We start from the raw sequence: 22,313 nt of genomic DNA, 5'->3' as shown, positions 1-22,313 counted from the left end.
AAATAGTGCTTTTGCCTTTATATAGTTTGCTTTAATGTTTACCTTAAAAAGCATTTCATATAAATGGTATATTTACATAAAACGCAATAATACAATATACATTGAAGAAAAAACTAAAAATAATAAAGATATGTACTTGTTGTTCGCGTTTAATATGTTCTATGTATAAAATGCAATAACTTTTCATTGTTTTCATAAATTGATGTTAGTATGCCTATGATTAATAATGTAAATATTTATTGTTACTTAAAATGCAATACTACAAAAAAAAATAGCTGATAATGATGTAGGGTATCATAAAACGCAATATACAAAAAGTAGCTGATAATAATGCATCCTAAAACGTAATAACATAAAAAAAGACTTTCATTATTAGTAATTTCAAATTTTGAATACAAAACAAATTTTAAAAAACAAAAAAAAAAACAGAACAAAAATATGTAAACTTACATTGTTTTATTTGACCCAATCACAGTAGAAGAAACCTTCTCTTTACATGTACGATTGTTATGTCTTTTTCCACTGCATACATGGCATGACTTCTGGATCTTTGAAAATTTCTGAATTGCAATCTCACGATTAGTCTTTAACCTCTTTTGTACACCATATCCTTTTGTCCTTATTTTGATCGGAACACGAATCGTAGAATTAGACTTTTCAAAATTTCCACCCATATCAGCGAACCTATCTTTGCGACTAGGCGGTGGCGCAACGACCATAATCTCATCAGCTTTATCCATATAACTTTTGATATGATCTCTGTAGCGACACAACTCATTAAATCCCCAACCAACCTATTAACAACATATTCATTTGCTATAATGATTTATCTAAAAACTTTATCAATTTCACTACTCCTACTAATCTCATCAAACCGAATATTACAATCAATTGAGCTATTTGAAACAACATCTCTCATCCATCTTCTGAGAACAGATCTTCTAGGAAACTCAGTTATATCAACATACCTTAGAACATAAAGGATTTGGCGGCACAATTTTCCAAATTGTTCAAACCGTTTGCATGTACAACATATAGTTATACCATCTTCTTGTTTGCTATATTGAACCTGTAATAAAAAGTAAAATACTACATAAGATCACTGAGATGTAATATAAAACGCAATGAATAGTTACAAATATGCTAAAACAAATTTAAGTAAAAGATCAATTACTTTAAATTTAAAAAAAAAACATCAAAACGCAATTTTAAAATAATTTTACATTAGTAGAACCTGAAAATAACGTATCAAATCAATAATGATAAAACGCAATAAACATAACGACAAAATCAAAAAGTTTAATAAAAAATAGTTTACTCGAAACACAACTTAGTTAAAAGATGAACTACATAAAACACAATATTGTTTAAAAAAATACCTTGAATGAAGATGTGCATGGCTGTTTAAAATCCCTTATTTCAAAAAATTCAACATCACCAAGAGTATGATGAGTCTTTGACATACACTTTGTAATGACAACATCAGTTTCCATCTGAATATCTTCATAAATTGTTTTGGTATATATTTCCGAAGCTTGTTTCTCTAATACAAAGTGACTCCACAACTTAGACTGGATATACCTTATCATGATCATTTCTCCTATGCGCGTGCCTTCGAAACTCCATTGTAGTTTCAAAATGAGTGAAAAACTCAACAAGGGTACACCTTGGACTACAAAACTGTCCAAAAAAGTAATTATCGCTTTAACATCTAGATGTAGTACGTATAAGACCATCCAATTTCTCTCCACGATAATAAGAGGGTATCCAATCAAATCGAAGATCATACATATCCTTTAATCATTCATGATTTTCTAATCCAAAAGTAAACATTATTGAATGCCACTCAGTTTCAAAATCTTTTGGAATCATACTATCATTCCAAACAACACGAGTCATTCTTGTATTAAACTTAATTTTGATGACAAAACAGGTACGACCTGTATAGAAAGCAATAAATTTATCTAATAAAAAACAAAAACATAAAACACATTATGTAAAAATAGTTATAATAAAACTCAATGATATAAACAATGGTTGTGGATTGTATTGTGTGATTAATAAAATGCAATAATATAAACTTTATAAAAATTGCAGTTTATTAGATCATAACATGTATTTAAATTATGCTTATAGTAAAATGCAATAATATGAAATTAATTAAAAAATGCATTATTCATTAAATGCAATGTAATACCTTTGTCTTCAATTTCTCCCATATATGCCACATACATAGCCTATGCCTAGTTCTTAAAGAACATCTTTAATTGCTCTCTTCATTGCAGCATCTTGATCAGTAACAACAACTTTAGGCTCAATTCCAAAAACATTAACAAAAGAACTTAAAAGCCATCGATAATAATCTACAGTCTCAGAACCAAGTAATGCACTAGAAAATGTAATATTCCTAAAATAATCATCAATCCTAGTAAATGGTACAAAAACCAAATCATATTTACATAAAACATAGGAGGTAATGCATTACAAACTTTAGAACAAAAGAATATATAACGCAATCAAGGTAAAAAAAACTTACTTGTTTGATTTGTAAGTAGCATTAAAACCTACTATATCACCAAATACTATATAATTTCTTTTTGATTGCTCATCAGCCTAAAAAAGTCCTTTCAATCTACTATCTTCACCAACAACATAATCACATGTATATCCAGAAGAACATTCTTTCTTCCTAATAAGACGTCTAACTACCATTTATGCATCATACTCACATATGTAAAGATTCAAATCCCTTCTATAGTTTTTACAATCAACTTTACTAGCACCAACTTCACCAAAACACCATACATTGTTTTCATAATATTGAATGCTTTAACAGGCCCAACACTGATTGCAGACAACCTAGATATAAAACTTTCTTTAACATAATCAATACTTCTGGCCGCAGGCAAGAAATGAACATCTTCTTCATCAACAAAGATATGATTATGTTTTTCTTCAAAAAAGTAGATTTTAAACATATTAATGTCCTCTAAAATTAATTTCACATGAGTATTGCATCCAACTCTTTTTGAACCTCTATACGTCTAACAATCTTTTTACTATTTTCACCAACTGAACTAGAGTCTATTGCTTTGCTAACATGAAATCATTCTTTTGAACACACGTTATATCTTATTTTTACTAAACCACCATATTTCCAAGAGGTATTTTTTCTTACAGAAAAACCAACAACAAGTGCATATATATGATAAAACGCAAAAGCCTCATCAAAAGATTTAGAAAAACATTCCAACAGAAGGTCTAATGGATCCACTAACATTAGGTTTATAATACTTTCTTCCACTCTTTAAGCATACACGTTCTTCCCATTTAGAATTGAAATTTGAAACATTTAATAAATAATTATAAAACGCAATACTTCTTTATATAACCCACAAAGTTTTTATTTAAACAATATAACGCAATAAAAATACATAAATAAAAACTTCCATTAAAAAACTAATTGATTATAAGGAAATATTATATAAAACGCAATAGTTCTTTATTAAAAAAAGATATATTAAAAACAAACAAATAAAACGCAATTCATAAAACTTTCTTATCATGTTTAAAGTGTTAAATGGAAATTTATGTGCTTTATAATAGAACAATTACGATTTAAAGATCATATAATGTGGTTAAACCCCTAAAACACAAAAAGTTCGGTAAAACGCAACAATTGATAATAAATGTAGTTTTAAGAAAAACAATGAATAAAACGAACAAATTACTGTTAAATTATACGACATTGATAGTTAAACTTATAAAAAAAAACAACAAATAAAAACAGAAAAATGATTTATAAAACGTAATTGATTGTATTTCGGCAAAATAACACCTTCAAATTGAAGCTACCAGCAGTGTCTGCAAAAGCCATTAAAGTTCTCGAATTGACGATCAAAACTAGTATATTGCTTAAAAAAGTTGAATTTACAAGGGTTATACAATCGCAATTCTGTTATCCAATTGATGAACTGAGAGTATAGTTAACAATATCTGGTATATTATTAGAACGAGTATAAGAACATGTGCTGGGTACAGCAGGTCCGTGGGCACATCGAACCATTAAAATTAGGAATCAATTAACCATTGCCGCTCTACTACAACAAAAACCATCATCGGCATTTAATAATACACTGTTTAGTGATTCGTTGTCATACGTACTAATCGTACTATGTATAGTGATTTGTTGTTTAATAAAATGTGGTATGTAAAATTTTTAAAAACTACTCGTGTTTTTATACAGGTTTTACATCTAATGGTCCACTAATAGAAAGCCTCATGACCCAATTGGAAGATTTAAATTGTTGAATGACAATTGTGTAATTACCTTGAATAAGGGGTGTTCTTTGGCTACTATAGCCAAGAAGCTACCCAAAATATTATTATATATAATAACTATAAAATAATGTAAATACACCACCATAGCTTGTAATAACTATAAAAAAATGTAAATACACCACCTTAAATAGAAATGGATGGACTAGAATAGTAGAACTAACCTGTATAACCCAATTATTTCGTCACTTATACATAAATTCTTACCTAATCTTTCATTGACTATTGATCTCTATGTGGTCAATATATTTAGGCACATGGCTTTCCACTCACTTGTGGGTGGTTAATGGTGCATACATACCGGAAAAGAGGTGCACCTTTTGACCGACAAAAGACCAAACAAAGTTAAGGTGGTCTCTAAAGTTCTACTTACATGTCTCCATATAAACTTGAATAACCCAGAGTTCCTGGAGACTCTTTACCAACTCCTATAGATATTGCTATTTACTTATTTATTCATAAATAATCATTGGCGCCTGTCGCATTTACGAATAAGAGACATGTGACCGGTTAGACATGCTTCTGTTTTAGGTATCGTGTAGCCATAGCGGCTAGGTAAGTCGCGTATGTTGTTGTTGCTAGTGTACCAAAGGAAAGGTGGCAGATAGAGTATAGATGTAAATTATTAGATATATAGTTTTAAATTTGGTTTAACATCTTTGGAATCAAGGAAACACTAATGAATTGAACTGATTCATCTATGTTATATTTTAAAAGTAAAGTCATGATATTTTTAACCAATGTGTGCGTAATAAACAGATAATATTTCTATCATTCAACAATGCAAAAGCTGTGTTTTTTCTTGTTTTGACTTGCGAAAATTTCACTTAATATGAATTATTACTAATTACTAAATCATAATATATAATGTCGAATCCCTAAATCCCTGGATGACGTTCAAAGGGTCTTCGCTGACGTTATGATATCCCAACTTCTGTTCTCTACAAAAAAGGAAACCGTTAGCCTCGTCGCGGGGGACCCGGGGGGGGGGGGGGGATCTGTGACCAAGCTCCGGCGTGAGAGTAAGTAAACTTGCCGGGAAAGAAGAAGTCTACTCCGACGAGAGCAGTCGCCGGAATATCCTCTATGGTGTGGATCAGTTATAAATGTGGGTATTTAATGTGAAAGAATTATGGTCGGAATAAATGATCATGTAAAGCATTAAGTGAGATATCTTGGATTGAAGAAGTAGATCCCTTTACCTTTCTTATATAGCCGAGTTGGCTTATCTTCTCAATGGAGAGGTACCAAAGAGATCTAACGGTTTCTGACCATCTTTGGGGGACTCAGACACGTGTCTGAGCCCCAACGGCGAGATCGCTGTCCTCATTTAATGAGGCCAGCTCGGAAGTACTGTATCCACCGGTGATCCCTTTCTTATCAGTCATTAATGCCCCCTGTTATTTCTGAATATCCTTTTTCCCGCTCATTTAGTATGGGAAAATCCCTTAAGAGACAAGTATTGCAATTTGGGCCTTACCAGTTGGGCCTACATGAGAGGAGCCCAAGAAGGGTTAAATTGGGCAACCGGTTGGCCCGTCGTCATATATAATTATTATTATTATTATTATTATTATTATTATTATTATTATTATTATTTTAAAATCAAGATTGGAAAAAAATAAATAAATAAATAAAAGAAGTCAAAGGTTTGACAGAATAGATTACTTAAAGTAGAGGGAAGACTCACGGGAAGAATGGTCCGCACACACATCATTAATCAATTGCACCCCCACATTAATGTAACGTGTGTTTTCCTTCTTCTTTTATTTAATTAGATTTAGGGCATGTTTGGCTAATCTTTTCAAAACAACTTATTGACTTATCAAAAAGTCAATAAGTTGTTTTTGTATTTGGCTAAGCTAAAAGTCCTTTTAGAAATGACTTTTTGCAAAGAAGAAAAAGGAGGTTTCAAGAAGTCACAATATTGTGATTTTTTGGTCAGCTTTTAACTTTTCAAACTACAAATTACCAATATACCCCTTCTTTACCCCCTTATATCTAAAAAAAAATGCTCATTTTAGTCATTTTACATCAATAAGCTAATCCAAACACTTTTTTTAAAAACTCCTTTTCCAAAAGTCTTTTTCCAAAAGTCATTTTTAACTATAATAAGCTTAGCCAAACATGCCCTTAATCATAACCCACATTAATGTAACGTGTGTTTTTCCTTCTTCTTTTATTCAAGGGTGTAGGGAGTGCTTAGACACTTAAAAGTGATAAATTTCAAAATCAACCAATGAGAGTGTGCCATGTCAAAGTGATAAACTATGCTCAAAAGTGTTGGCAATAGTTAGACATTTCATGAATTGGTAAACTATTAAAAAAAAGGTGTGATCGGTTGAGATGTCATGTACCCCACCCCACACACCCCCTCTCTCTCCTACCCTCCCTCTCCCCGCATCGGCAACCCATCACCGAATTGGCAAACTTTGAGTGGTAAACTTATGTTGGCAGTGGTGTTGCCAATTGGTAAACTAAGTTTACCACACTTTGCCGCACCCTACTTCATATACCCTAATTAATTGATACACGCTCCAATTAACCCACATAACCCTTTTTTCAAGTATCCCAAGTTTTATCTAGTTTCGCTTATAACATGCACGTAACTATTAGTCAATCCCAAGTTTTATCTAGTTTCGCTTATAACATGCACGTAACTATTAGTCAATGTACTATTTGTTGCTATAATTTTTTTAAGAGTGGAAATTACAACTCAAAAGACACTCACTTAGACTACTCTAAAAACAAATTTAAAACGATTATTAATCTAGAGAAAGCTGAGGTATTTGATGTATGACGTCTCCCATAATGCATAGAGAAAAGGAATTGTAATTTTTAACCCAAATCCAAGAAACCTAGGTTTGCCAACGAATACTCGTAGCAAAATGAAATATAACGTTTAATGAGAGCAAATTTTTTTTTCGAACGGTAAATTTGGATCACTAACGGACCACCGGAGTATCATCGTGCCACCAGCAGAACCACCCGATCATATCCATCTCCACTAGGCAATATAATGTCTATACACCAATTCAGGAGGAAACCCAATAAATAAATCTGGGAAAAACCCCCTTTATGGGAATCGAACCCATGACCTAATGGTCATAAGCCTTATCCCACCCTCAAGATACCACTAGGCTATAATGCCATGGGCTAGGCTATAACGTTTAATGAGAGCAAATTAAGACTGCGGGGTATGGTGGAGCTTGGGTTGGGCGTGGGTTGGGGTAATTGCTGACACGTGGATGTTAACCCAAACCCAAGTTTTAATGGGGTATGGTGGGGCTTGGGTTGGGCGTGGGTTGGGCCGGCGTGGCCTAGCCACATCATCATTTTTTTAATATATATTTAAATTAATTAAAAACATAAAAAAAAACATATTTTTTTTTAAATATATAAACAAACATAATAATTATTAAAATAAAAAACAATCATTCTTCGTCGGTTTCGAATCCAAGAATCGTTGAAACATGTTCCACCAAATCAGATCGAAGGTTGTGATGTATATCCCTTGACTTGATCCAAAATTCATTAACCGCTTTATCTTGGTCTGTTACGTTACCTGGTTGGGAATCATCGTCATCATAGTGGGTAACGACCGCTCTACCTTCGTCCTCCAAAATCATGTTGTGAAGAATGATACATGTGTACATCACGTTTCCAATCTGATTCTTGTCCAATAGTCGACAAGGCATTTGTAATATTCGCCACCTTTTCTTCAAAACACCGAATGCTCGCTCGACGTCTTTACGTGCAGCCATCTTTACCCTGTTAAACTTTAATCTCTTTGGATCTGTCGTACCGTGTTTTGTGAATGATTTTACAAAAACTCCCCACTCTGGGTAAATCCCATCAACTAGGTAGTACCCATACAAGTACTCAACCCCGTTTACAAAGAAAGTTCCTTTAGGTCCTATACCATTTATTCGATCATTGAAAAGGGGCGAGTGGTTTATGATGGTGATATCATTATGTGAACCTGGCATACCGAAGAACGCATGCCATAACCAAAGATCTTGGGACGCAACCGCTTCAAGCATGATGGCTGGACTCCCGTGAAATCCACTCGTGTGAGCGCCTTGCCATTGGGTAGGACAAAGTTCCCAAGCCCATTTCATACAATCTAAACTACCTAGCATCCCGGGTAGCCCATGATAATCTGCGTGATGTTCCAATAATTGTTGCATGTCACTGAACGAGGGCTTTCTCAAATATCTTTTCCTATAGAGTTCTAGAATACACGAACAAAAGTTGTGAAGACTTTCTCTAGCTACACGTGCAGACATTTTTAAATAGTCATCCATAATGTCCGAACTATTGCCGTACGCTAACTGCCTAAGTGCGGCCGTGACCTTTTGCCACGTAGTAAATCCTAATTGGCCGGTTACATCGGGTTTTTGTTGAAAATAAACATACTTCTCCTCAAGATCTCTAGATATCCTTAAAAATAAGTTTCTACTCATACGAAAACGACGCCTAAACATTTTTTCATCATACTTAGGTTCAGCTGAGAAGTAATCGCTTACCAACAAATCGTTAGCGGTAACCCGTTCACGAGCGATGTACCTTCTTCTGCGTTTAGGTTGTTGACTCTCTTCCTCCTCCTCTTCGTTTTCAACGATAACTTTCACCACCGTCGCGATCGTTTGTAGAAATATTTCCGCCCCATCGTCAGATGATGATGACGATTCAGTATAACTTGAAGAACTCATGGCGAGATTGTGTTTTATGTGTTTGATTTTGTGTGAGAAAAATGATAAATATTGTAAAGTATTTATAAAGGAAGAATTTTTTTTTTTTTTTTTTTTTAAATAGCCCAACGGCTAGCCTGGTTTGGCCATTCACAACCCGCCATGTCAGCTTGGCCAGACCGCCCCACGCCCGGCTTGAAACCCACGAAAAAGGGGCTACGCCCAAACCCATGCCCACCCGGGGTGGTGGCTTGGGCGTTTTCGAACGGTAAATTTGGATCACTGACGGACCACCGGAGTATCATCGTGCCACCAGCAGAACCACCCGATCATATCCATCTCCACTAGGCAATATAATGTCTATACACCAATTCAGGAGGAAACCCAATAAATAAATCTGAGAAAAACCCCTTTATGGAAATCGAACCCATGACCTAATGGTCATAAGCCTTATCCCACCTTTAAGATACCACTAGGCTATAATGCCATGGGCTAGGCTATAACGTTTAATGAGAGCAAATTAACCACTCTATTCGTATAGTCTAGCTAGTGCGTTTTTACTATATATCTAATGCTCAAATTAGATTTGTTTATTATTTATTAAAGTAGTTTATTTATTTAAGCAATAACTATTTTTATATATCTATATTAATTTAATATATAACAACATATTTATTAATTTATTTTATCAAAATTTTAAATATAATAGCATTAGTTACCTAATTATATAAATAATAGTTTCGATTACACTCAAAAACCCAACCGACTTCACAATAAAATTTAGTTGTCCACTTTCTGAAGCTCAATTTATTTCTTAATAAATCGATCCGACTCTGACTTTTATTCGTACCACTAGCAAGTCACAAGTAAAATCACTAAAATTGGGGACAAAACTTTTGAACTATACAATATCATATCATATCTTTACTTGACAAATGAATAAGAAATTTGGACTTTTATATTATCAATTCTTTTCCCTTCCAAATTTATCCATGATATTAACTAAAGAAATGTTTTATGAAATAAAAAAGCGTAACTTAATCATATTTTAATATTATTATAGTTTATTTTTTGTTTAACCATTTGTGATATAACAAATTCTACTTTAGTTATGAAAATATTTTTATTCATCATACATAAATTGTTAACTTAGATCATAACTTACTTATAATAACTAATCACTATACAGGTCCACATAACAATTATTAATAAGAATAACAAATATAATTTATGATATACTAATAAACTTATTTTTATTTACTTTTAATAAAAGTTATATGTAAAAGATACACAGTAATAAAAATAATGCTATTTTTATACATATTTATATGTAATGTTATACGTAATTTCATATATATATATATATTACATGTTTTTTAGTGTTCACTCTCTATAATGCATGGACGATTTGTTATTTTAGTGTTACTTATTAGCATATGTCCGTTTTTATGATAAATTCAAGTTAGGTATATAAAATATCATATGGTAATAAAGATACGTTAGTTATATAATTTTTTTACAAACTATATAATTATACCGTTTATATTATATAACCCCGTGTAATATACGAGTCTATAACCTAGTATTATAATATTTAAAATTGAATTACGATAATAATTTAGTATTCCTAATCGTATTTCAAAATAATTATTTATACCTAAAACAATGGATAATCTATTACTTTTATGTAAACTAACTTCTTCTATATTCTATATAAAATTTCATATTTTAATCTACTACTTTTATGTAAACCAACTCTATATAAAATTACATTATTTTAATCTACAAATATATTTGAACTCTTTACTTGGTATAGTAGTTATCAAAATCTCACTTACAGCTCCCACTCTCTCTCGCCCATGCACTCTTCTCCAAACTTCCACTACCGCCGCCAGCTATGGTAGTCGGAGTTCCACGTTTTCCGGCAACACTCCTTATTGCTCTCTCCCTCTTATGGTTCACCACCACCACCACCATTTTTAAACAACCACCACCACTTCAAATCCAACATCACCTCTCATATCACTCAGCTCGTCATACATTATACAACAATAAAGCATTGCCAGTGCCACCACTCGTGAAATTTGACTTCTCACTGTTCATTTCAAGGCGACACCACCACCGGAAAATTGGCCGTGATTATTTTGTGTCGCGGTCCACGTTAGATCCACGGTATGATGTAGAGATGCACCTAGTACCAACTGGTCCGAATCCGTTGCACCACTGAAGTTTTATCGAAGGTTTTGAGTTTTTGTGTTTGTTTATGTTTTAAAACTTGATACAAATATTTATAAAGACAGAAATTATAGTTGTATTGCTTCATCTATTTTTATTCTATGGGTAATATAGAAGTTGTAAGAGAAATATTTATAAAGATAAAAACTATAGTTGTATTGCTTCATCTATTTCTATTCTACACGTTATATAAAAATTGTAAGGGGATGAGGGGTGGTTCACTAGTGATAGATTCTAGTGATGGGAGCACCCAATTAAATCATGTCATGTCAGCACCCAATATTCTATCACTAGTGATAGAAATGTAGTGAGGGTGGTATCACTAGTGATAGGGATTCCAATGTACAAATACTAATGCACAATGTACAAGACACACGTTCCATTTTTTGATTTGCAACGCGTTATACACTCAACGAGTGATAGAAAGGGGCGGCAGCGATGTAGAGTGATAGAATAACGAGTGATGGGGTGGTATCACGCACCACCCCGCCTGCCCTAACCTTGCAAAATATTATATTATATTTTCTTAAATTATGTTTTAATATACAATGAAGAGTGAATTTCAAGGATTGTCCTGACCAAATTTAACTGAAAAACCTAACTGAGTTAGGCCTAAAGGACAAAACTTGTATGATATGAAAACAAAAAGGACAAAACTCGTCAATTTTGAACATAAAGGACAACGCCTAAAAATGAGTATACAGATAAAAAACAATTCTTGAAATTCACTCAACTAAATTAACACATATAGCAACTATTATAATTGTATAAAAATGGTACATGACTACGTGTATTGCATGTGTTTATTTTGTACATTTTTGTTTGCGCATGTACCTACAAGTGACATATATGTTTGAAATTTAAACATAATATAGGTTTCTCTATAAAAACTGGGTTAGAGCCGACGAGGGTCGAGTGCCACTAGTACCACTATACTTATATGATCAGTACACCAACACTATTCAAAAAAAGTTTTACACTACGGTCATTTTTTACACTTCACGGGAGAACTTAACATGATGCACATGTTAACCCTGACATCTTAATCGGTCCGTACTTGTATATATTATTAATGCTTGTCGAAGTACCACTCAACTTCCATAGAAAAGCAAGTAAATAGAATCGCATATCCACTTGGGAATAGCCCAGTAGTGTTGGTGAATTTAGATAGAGTTTAGGATATTAGAGGTCAGGGGTTCAATCCCCATGATGTGCAACATTAGCCATTCAAAAAAAAAAAAAAATTACAATCGCATATTCATTTATGAAGAGAACCTTACTGTTAATGCTATATAAGTGTTTGTTAACATTATACTTGTATAGTGAAGACTTCAAACGAGAAAATATGTTTGTAACAATAAAAAAGAATAAATTATTCCATATATAAAGAAGCAATTTTTTTGTGCATCATGAGTTGTAAAGTGTGCTTTGGGTATTTTTCAAAAAAAAAACCTTGATTTTTTAGTTTTAACCCAAATGTTTTTACCTTTTTCAATTTTAACCCTACATAATTTGTTTTTTTAACTTTAACCCAAAACTTTTCATTATTTGCAATTTAACTTCACAACTTTTGTCACTTATACGTTTCATCTTTCGCAAATTTTCGTTTTACGTATAGTTCTAAATTTTTCGAGTTAATACGACGCAATGTGCATGTGTGGTTCAACGTTTTTACCTCTATTTTCCCATGTTTGTCAGGTTCGTCGCAACACGCATACCCTACGCCGAGTCAGTGTCGATGGTCGATGACGGTTGTGTGACATTAGTACTATTTGACACCGTTTTACGCCCCGCCGCAACGCGGGGTGTGCTTTGGGGGGTTTTCAAAGAAGAATGGTTATGCATATGGTTGTCGTAACGTTGGCTTTGGAGGTTTTCCAAAAAAAGATTGATTTTTTTTTACTTTTCACCCAAGAGTATTTTATAAATTACTTTTAACCCAAAACTATTTGTTTTTTTACTTTTAACCACAAACTTTTTATCTTTTCTAATCTATCTTCACAACTTTTTTTACTTTCAACTTTGGTCCTTTATAGTTTTCATTTTTCGCAAATTTTTCGCATTATGCTTCATTCTAAATTTTCTGACTTAACACATCGCATCGCATGGTGCGTCTTTGGTTTAACGTTTTTACGTTTCGTTCTAAATTTTGCGAGTTAACACGATGCAACGCACGTGTGTGGGTGAACGTTTTACATCGTCTATTTTTTCCCGTTTCATAGGTTTAACATAACGTGCGGGTTCTAGATCGACTTAGTTATAACTAAAGAATCCCCGCCGCAATGCGGCGGGTCGCAATTCTAGTTTTAATAAATAGGAATGCTTTATTTTACTTTATTTAATATATGTATTTAATTTTACTGTAAGTGTATGCTGATAAATTACATAGATCATTAATTTGTAATCTTTGTCTTTAATAGCTAACTACATTAATTTGTAGCTTATTTTCAAAATATATATTTTAAAAAAAAATTTAGTGCGAGATAAATTATAAGGTGTGTAGGATAAATTATCACTACAAGAAAGTCGATTAACAGCGGCGACAATTGTCGCCGCTAATAGTACTGATCTGCGCCGCTAAAGGTAATAGCGGCGACGTGTCGCCGGTAAAGGGTCGCCGCTAAAGGTTGGCCGGTAAAGGGCGACAGATGTCTTCGCTAATAGTGTCTTCGCTAATGGTTTGAATTAATAGCGGCGACACGTGTCGCCGCTAAAAGTCAATTTTTTGTTTTTAATTTTGCTGCATTTGCAGTATTTCCAATTATAAACAAACCTGCCAATTTTCCAGTTTTACGCAACACAAACAAACAAACTAAATAAACATAATGCTTTACATACTAAAATCGGAAATTAAACTTATCCGTACAATAACATCCTAAAATATCCAAAAACTACAAATAGATAATACTAATTACTCATAATATAACAACAAATGAACCGAGTTCTCAATTTAATCCCAGCTTAAAAATAAACAATACAACTTCCCAAAAATTCACTAATTCTAAACCAACTTTCAAATCCCAAAGTCAAAGTATCTTAGCCCACTTATCAAATCGGTTTCACACACTAGAAGCCCAAATCTTTAACTTGCACAACAATATGTGGCCCAAACCAAAATCTAATATTTGTATTGGCCTCAACAAATTTTAACAAACTCAGACTAAAACTCACTAAAATGAACTAGCGATAAACTTGATCCAAATGAATTGTTATTGGCCCACTACACTTGTATTATAAGCCAAAATAAAACTGATTTTGAATAGTATTCAGCCCAAACAAACAATTCTTATTTGTCTTTATTCACTAAACGTTTTGATGATACAACAGTTTCAATTTTTATTTGTCTGTATCGAAAATCTCAATTCATTTTTTTTAAATTTGTTCACAACCCAATGCGAAACCGTACTATATTCTGTCAACTATCGATTTTTGCCATAATATAACAAGCACCCTTGGGATGTATGAAACTAAGCAACAGTGGGCACAAAAAGAGAAGCAGCAAGGTGAAAAACATACACAAACCTTATTTTGAAGGAGGAGAAGAGATGGTGACGGTGGAGATTAGGTGGTGGCCATGGAGACGAGGTGGCGCCGACGGAGATAGTATCTAGCATACACTAACCGATTAACAACATATATAACAAATTAAACAAGAAATTCAACATAAAAGTAACAACACTAACCGATTTGAAGAAGAAATTGGTAAAAATGAAGAGATGAAGCCGATTTGGAGAAGAACACTGAGAGAGATGAAAGGTTTTGGGAAAGTGGAAGGAGGGAAGTGGAAGAAATGACGCTAATTTGAACTTTATTCGTCGGACCAATAGGGGCGACAACATGTCGCCACTATTGGTTACAAGTGTCGCCGCTATTAACCTGGACAATCCCTGGCCGTTGGATGATGATAAGAAACGTGTGGCTAGGGTTTAACGTGGGACACCGGGTGCGGATAAGGCCAATAGCGGTGACATACTGGCTGTCGCCGCTAATTGTGTCGCCTCTATTGATCCTTTTTCTTGTAGTGTATGAGCTGTGTAGAATAAATTATGAAATGTGTATAATAGCTTTTGATGTGTTTAGACAAAAAAAAAAATTAGCTTGGAGGATAATAGTCTTTATTACTACTTAATTAGTCAAAAACAATAATAAATGAGATCACAGAAAACTATTTAATGTTTTAAAATTTTACCTTTTTTTTCTTCTCTATTGAACCTCTCCTATACTTAGGCCATGTGTAGTAGTAATGGCGGAAAAAAAATGAAATATGGGGGTTATAGGTGGGTTATATAATATGAGTGTGTAGCGGGGGATTATGTAGATATAAGGTTATATTTGTATGTATATATATTTGTGTGTGAGAGGCAAATGTATTTACCCAGTTATAATTTTCGCGAGGCAACCGGGTTCGAGTGGTATAGTGCCCCTCGGGGCAGTGTGGGAAGAATTTATAACCCCTCCATAAGATGCTATGGAGGGGTTAGGCATGATACAACCTTTTACTACGGAAGAATTTATAACAAAGAAAACTGATAATAACGTTAGATTTGTTAAATTATTATAATCATATGATTTCGAAATATGTTGAGGTTAAATTGCATCTTTTACAAATAAATAAGTTTTTAATCCTGCTTTAAATATAATTATTATACTCATCGGAAGATTTCAATGTATGATCGGCTACTAAAATTACCATTTTTAATGCTTTCTAGTAAGAAGTAGTTATATTAAAAAAAAATAATAAGAAGAAGTTATGTTTCCTTGATATACTAGTGGGTTGGCCCGCACGATGCTGCGGGTGTCACCAACCGGTTTTGAGACGAATCAGTTGGATAATCATTAGATGAACAAGGAACACATACGAATTGTTGATGAGTTCTGCATTAAATCGTCTATTGTCAAATCATATTTTTTTAAAGTTCACTTTGTTGTATAAAAATAATAGAAGAACCATATTATTTGTAAATTTACCACGTCCCAATTAACATCATCAGCTTCTTCCCTTGCTTGTGGAGTAAGCACAACTTTCCTTTAATGCTTTCCCAGTTCTTTTATACTTCCTGACAATTCTATCAAGTTCCCAAAGAGTTTCTATTTAGTGACAGTATGTACTCCTGAATCAAAACTTGTTAAGGTTAACATAAAAGCTGAAAAACATTTTTGTAATTATAAGCACATTAGTATCAACAACATATATACCAGTGCTCTCAAATCATACTGATATTAAATATCTACACTTCGAATCCGATTATTTTGGATTTAACTAATCAAATCAAAATCACATTTATCTTAACACTCAAAACAGAATATCGACAACTTTGCCGCGATAGTCAGATTAGACACAATATCAAACACCAATGTCAAGCCTCAAATTGACTTACCTTGAAACCGTCCGTCGAACCCTATATCCCCAAAATCATCATGCTCCTTTAGTCCCAAAGTCACATGATTTGATATAGGCTGAAAGCAAAATAAACCGATTGTAACTACTTGTTTATTGCAAAAAGAAAGAAACGAAGATTATCCGGCACACCAAATATCTATCTTCAGTATATAAACAAGTATGTTATATCATTTGTGCAAAGGGTTGTGGACTAACCCCACATCAGAAAAAAAATCTTTTCCAGGTATACCTTCATTTCTTCATCTAGAAATCAATCAAATTAAGTTCAAACCATCGAATTAAAAGCTAGATTCCACGAATAATTAAAATATCAAATAAACGTTTGTCTGCTCCATTACAGCATTTGGTGGCTTACTCTGAATAATTAAAACATCAAATAAACCAGAAAGCTCACTTGGGTTTTTGCTTAAAGATTAAGTCTTTACATTCTCACACTTAGTGTGTTGTCCATTCATTTAAAAAAATATAACAGCAGCATATACATATGATTTGGGTTTGCAATCATCATATCTTGCAATAACCCAAAGTGTGTCGTAAAAAGTTAAAATAGGAAAAAGGCAATGGAATGTGACCTTTACTAAAAGATAAGTGTACTCTTCAACCAACTATCATATGATGTCATAATTATAACTATAATATAATTAGTGGAGACCTCAATTTGTCGACTATTGACAAGTATCCACTGCTCCTTGATTATAAAAGAGACTAAAAACACAAGAAAAAACATATCCAATTTAATTCTAAAAAATCAAGGAGATACTACACCTGTTTCTTGACTTGCTTTACAGATTTTTCATTCTTGTCATAAAAAGGTAAACATGAACCGAAAACACACACCTCATAACGAATCAAAATCCCTACAGCATAACCATTTGCTTTTGGTGGCTTCTACTCAGTCGACAACACCTGAAGACATTTAAAACATGATATTCTATATACTTACAAATTCAAGTGAGATGTACAGTAGTTTTATTTTATTTTAATTTTTTGATTTTGGTGTCTTTTGTTTTTTTTTTTTCTTTTTTGTCTTTTCTTTATTATTAATTCTATATACTTACAAATTCAAGTGAGATGTACAGTAGTTTTATTTTATTTTAATTTTTTGATTTTGGTGTCTTTTGTTTTTTTTTTTCTTTTTTATCTTTTCTTTATTATTGTTATCATTATCACTTAACTTTTTTTTCTTTCATTGTTATTATTCAAACTTTAGTACGAGTACTTGTAACCCTTCAACTTTTTTAAAAACTTTGTAATCGAGATTTACATCCGGCTCTGAGAATTCATGTACCCTGTTCGAGTTTGAAAAAACGTGTCCTTAGGCCTTAACGAAATTGGGTATTGGGCTCATTAAAAGTTTAAACCTAATGGCAATGGGCTAATAACTAATCTAAACCATAAAAATAGTTTTGTAAGAGGGCCAATGTTGGTGTTTGTATGAGCATACCCATTAATATATTTATTTTTACATTTACATATCAGATTTTTTTTAAATAACGTGCCCTTCGAACTATCGGACCCTGACTGGTGGTCCTCCCCGCCCACCCTAAGGGCTGGCCATGAATTTACATGCATACATATCGATATAAATTAAGTTGATTTACGTTTTGCTATAACCTTTTTTTTTAGAAATAAGTCGGGTCAAATATAATCCATTTTGGTATTTATTTTTATGTTTGTTTTCAGTTGATCTACGTTATTTTGAAATAAATTATTTTCGAAAATGAGTCAGTTTAGTTATAATACGTTTTCATTATACAGTATAAATTCGAGTTACTTTACGCTTCAACTCCGCCGCAGGGCGCCGCACCATTCTTTAACATAAATAGCATTATTTTCTTACGTGTTTATTTTTATGTACGTGTCGCCATAAATTTAAGTTGGTTTATGTTTCAATGTAAGTTTCTTTCGCAAACAAGTCAGGCCAAATATAATACGTTTCATGCTTAGGTTTTGTACGTTTGTAGTTAGTTTACGTTTTGACGTAAATTTAGTTTGGAAACAAGTTAGGTTAAACATGATACGTTTTCATTATACGGTATAAATTCGAGTTACTTTAAGTTTTGGCGTCGCTGCAACGCGCGGGTAAATTTACTAGTTACAAACAAAACTATAAAAGATGCAAAAAAGAATCCACCAAACAAAAACAAACCTGCTTCTGCATTGCTTTGTCAATATCAACCCCAGTATCAAAATTCTCTGACTCTGCTTGAACAGACGTATCAATCTCCATCTCAGCAATCTCTGGTTTCACTCTAACCTACAAACGTCACTCTAACCTACAAAATGTTTTTATTATATTATATTTTATTTTTATTTTTTATTAACATGTGTCTTCATATTATTTCCCAATATGAAGACATATGAGCGAGACATAAACACAAACAGTAACGCTCCGCGTTTCCATAATTTTCCTAATTTACAAATCGAGACTTAAAAATCTATTTTTAGAAGCTTGCATCTTTCAAATTATACCGTATATCGTCAGAAATCTTTTATCTTTATTTTAATTCGTTATAAATATGGTTAGTTTTTCATTGTTTAATTAATTAAATTAATTAAGTTTTCAAATAAAAAAATAGTTTATTTTTATAATGATCTAGTTAGTCTCGTTAAATTTTAAAGTTAGTAATATAAACTAACCTAGTTAGTTAATTGTAAAGTTAGATCCTTTTCAAAACTTCATGACATAAGTTGGTTTATTAAAGTCAATGGACTATTGGGGTGAATTGTTAGGTTTTAACTTGCAGGGACCATTTGTGTACATAACTGAAAGTATCATGTTCAGAATGAAAAATAAATAAATTAAAGCTGAAAACCCTATCTCTTTACATCCGCCGCACATAATATTTCCTTCCCCTGTTTCCTTTTGTCTGCAACTCAAAAGAAGCACACACTCACAAAAGCTATAGATGAACACAACACTTATAAACATCATCATCTTCACACCCTCTCCCCTCTCCAATTTCCGGTGCCGGCTGCGGCGGAGCCACAGCGGCGACATGGCGACGGTTATTGCTTCGGCTACACACTCATCACGACCCTCACTTCATGCCTTCCTCATCCAAACACCCATTTTCGTTGTTCACCATCCACTCCGCTACCTCTGTTGAATGAACGGCCGGCCACCACCATTTCGGTGGTGGCGTATGGCGGCGTCTGCACAAACGAGAGAGAGGGAGAGAGAGAGACGTAGAGCGTGAAAGAGAGAGAGAAATCAGGAGGTGAAAAGAGGAAGCCGGCGACGACGCACGGCGGCGGCAGAGGGGATGCTCGGTCCGACGACGTTCACGTCTCGGGTCAGGTTCTATCGCGTTTCAGTCTCGGGTCAGGTTCTATTGCGTTTCAGTTTCAGGTCTGATCCAAATCGCGAGTTCAGCTTTCTGTTCACTCGAGCCTCGGGTGAGCGACATCGGTTCAGATTCACATTCGAATTCGTTTCGGTATAATTTCTTGTCCTCTTTGTTCTTCGTTTTACTTAGTCGATAAACATCACATTTCCTTTCCTATTTATAACATTTCAAAACTGAAAATGAAACCAAAGGGATAATAGTTTCTGTTCGTCGTTGTATTTTTTTAACGAGGAAGATGAACGTTGTCGGTTTTAATTCCAAAGTTTATCAATGATTTCAAAGTTAACACAGGGGTATTTATCAAACTGTTGGAACTTTTTCAAATATTAAGATTCCATGTATATACAGAAACAGAAACGTAAAAGTCACACACTCCAAAAGTTATGGATCATTTCGATTGTTTACGTTCTTTCAAAGAAGGTATATAAGATAACTTTTATATAAGACAAAAAGCCACTAGGTTATTTATTTATTTTCAAAACTATACCTTCATTCATGTATAATATTGAAATGAATATTGTATATTGAACAAATTTGTTCCAAACGATCAAAACTAATTAGTTTTGTTATTTTGAGTTTTTGCATATCTCCAAGCTTTAGTGAAAATTAACCTGTATGGTTAGATTTAAACAAAACAATGTAGTATTTTTATTTAGTTAATTAGTTAAGTAAAATATTTGATTATGGTTCAACACTATCAACACGTAAGATTTAATAAAGACTTTTCTACCTTTTTTATATAGAAAATTAATTCACAAACTGTTTGTTATAAATGAATATAATATCATTATCTTAATTACTAGGGATTTTAATTAAATTATAAATAATAACGAGTTCATAATGTGTTATTCAAAATATCTAGGATAATCACTCTCGTGCGTTCGTTCATTGGATAATCCATCTTTACTCGTGCGTTATTACAACAAATCGCAACGCAATCAATGTGAGTATACTCGATCCCTTTTTGTTTTAAACACTTTTGGGATGCAACATGTATTCTATATTCAAACACGTGACACTTGAAACTTATTTGAAACATGCTCTATCCATTTAAACATGAAACATGAAACTTGTGATACTTGAGACTATTTTGTGCTATGTGAACGTTTAATCCTTGTGTGTAGTTCCGCCTTAACAATAGTAGCGCTATAGGGGTAATTCACCTCCCCCATTTGTAAGTCGAGGGGTATTGTTAGGATGAGACATGTTAACCTCCCGTGAAACTTTGGGATGGGCACTTTAACGCATTGGAAACTTGGGCTATCACTTGGAATGCGTAAACTAGCATGGCTGAAACTATTTTATTATGTTCATGTTGGATTTGAGCCTTTTATTCTATTATGCTATGTAAACAAACTTGTATACTCGCTCTTTGCTTTTGCATTGAAACTCTATTTTAATACATGTTGCAGGTTGTTAGACAAGACGATGAAGAAATCAAGTTAGGATGGACTTAGATACTCATTCAATAATAAACAATGTTGTTGCAATTTGTCTTATTTGAAACCATGTTCAAATTTTAGTCATTTATGAATTGGATTTAAATTATATTGTCACATAGGGTTATGATGTCTCTTGCAATCTAGTTTTCGTCTCATCCCGATGTTTCCGCCATCGGTTGGGGTGTGACACAAACACCTGGTGTGCAAAATACAAACCTGTGAAAGTTGATAGAAGAGAGCCCCGCGTGGGCAATGCCATCAAATTTCATGTGAAACAAAATCAACTATTTAGAATTGAGTTTGCAACAATCACTAACATTTATATTTCAGAAATTTAATGTGAACGTATCTGGTGATACATTGGAGTGTTTTTTTCAAATTTTTTTGGGTAACTAAACAATATACTCAGCATCCTGTAACAAAGAAATACAACAAATTTACAGAAACAATACATAGTGAAGGTTAGGGCAATCGATAATGACAACCGAATTTCATCGATTTGGAGATGTACCTGGAGATGTTTGTAACTGATGGGCGATTGAGAGGAAAACCATATGATTGCAATTTCAGCACAATTTCCGTTGAATATGAAGCGACCATGTTCTAAGCATCCAGGTTAGATTAATTTGAACTTACACACAACGATTAGCAAAATTTAAAACAGCAAAATCCTTAAAACCAGAGCAGAGCAATATTGAAGAGGTTTTACAATATACCTTGTTTCAATTGGGGATTGCTCTTGTATGCTCTTGAGGCTTTTGGTGTAACTGCAACCGATGCGATAATGGGTGTGTTGGACATTCAAAGGTATGGGTCTTAAAGCATTCATTCACGGCCGATCAGTTCTGCTCCC

General features: G+C 33.2%; 1 protein-coding gene and 1 long non-coding RNA gene across 2 annotated transcripts; one reads left to right on the top strand and one right to left on the bottom strand.

Moving 5' to 3' along the window:
- Positions 1-294: 294 nt before the first annotated feature.
- On the bottom strand, positions 295-18,898 carry LOC110943816. Its single transcript, XM_035990000.1, has 9 exons — positions 18,818-18,898; positions 16,646-16,724; positions 2,806-2,953; positions 2,260-2,425; positions 1,582-1,680; positions 1,380-1,493; positions 839-1,069; positions 451-794; positions 295-337 (listed from the first exon to the last, which is right to left on the bottom strand). The coding sequence occupies exons 1-9, from the start codon at positions 18,896-18,898 to the stop codon at positions 295-297; spliced, it is 1,305 nt and encodes a 434-aa protein (XP_035845893.1).
- A 595-nt stretch (positions 18,899-19,493) lies between these two features.
- LOC110941612 lies at positions 19,494-21,576 on the top strand. Its single transcript, XR_002594199.2, has 3 exons — positions 19,494-20,108; positions 20,881-20,961; positions 21,431-21,576. It is a non-coding gene; the product is annotated as an uncharacterized LOC110941612 (long non-coding RNA).
- The last annotated feature ends 737 nt before the right edge of the window (positions 21,577-22,313 follow it).

This window comes from Helianthus annuus, chromosome 5, assembly GCF_002127325.2.
Source record: "Helianthus annuus cultivar XRQ/B chromosome 5, HanXRQr2.0-SUNRISE, whole genome shotgun sequence".
Lineage (NCBI taxonomy): Eukaryota > Viridiplantae > Streptophyta > Magnoliopsida > Asterales > Asteraceae > Helianthus > Helianthus annuus.
Note: the sequence above shows the minus strand (reverse complement) of the source record. Positions and strands in the feature narration are given on the sequence as shown.

Coding starts and splice junctions, on each gene's coding strand:
- LOC110943816 (XM_035990000.1), bottom strand. CDS start 18,898: ATGGAGATTGATACGTCTGTTCAAGCAGAGTCAGAGAATTTTGATACT. Junction 795..838: donor GGAGTAGTGAAATTGATAAA/GTTTTTAGATAA, acceptor TGTTGTTAATAG/GTTGGTTGGGGATTTAATGA. Junction 338..450: donor ATTGGGTCAAATAAAACAAT/GTAAGTTTACAT, acceptor ATTACGTTTTAG/GATGCATTATTATCAGCTAC.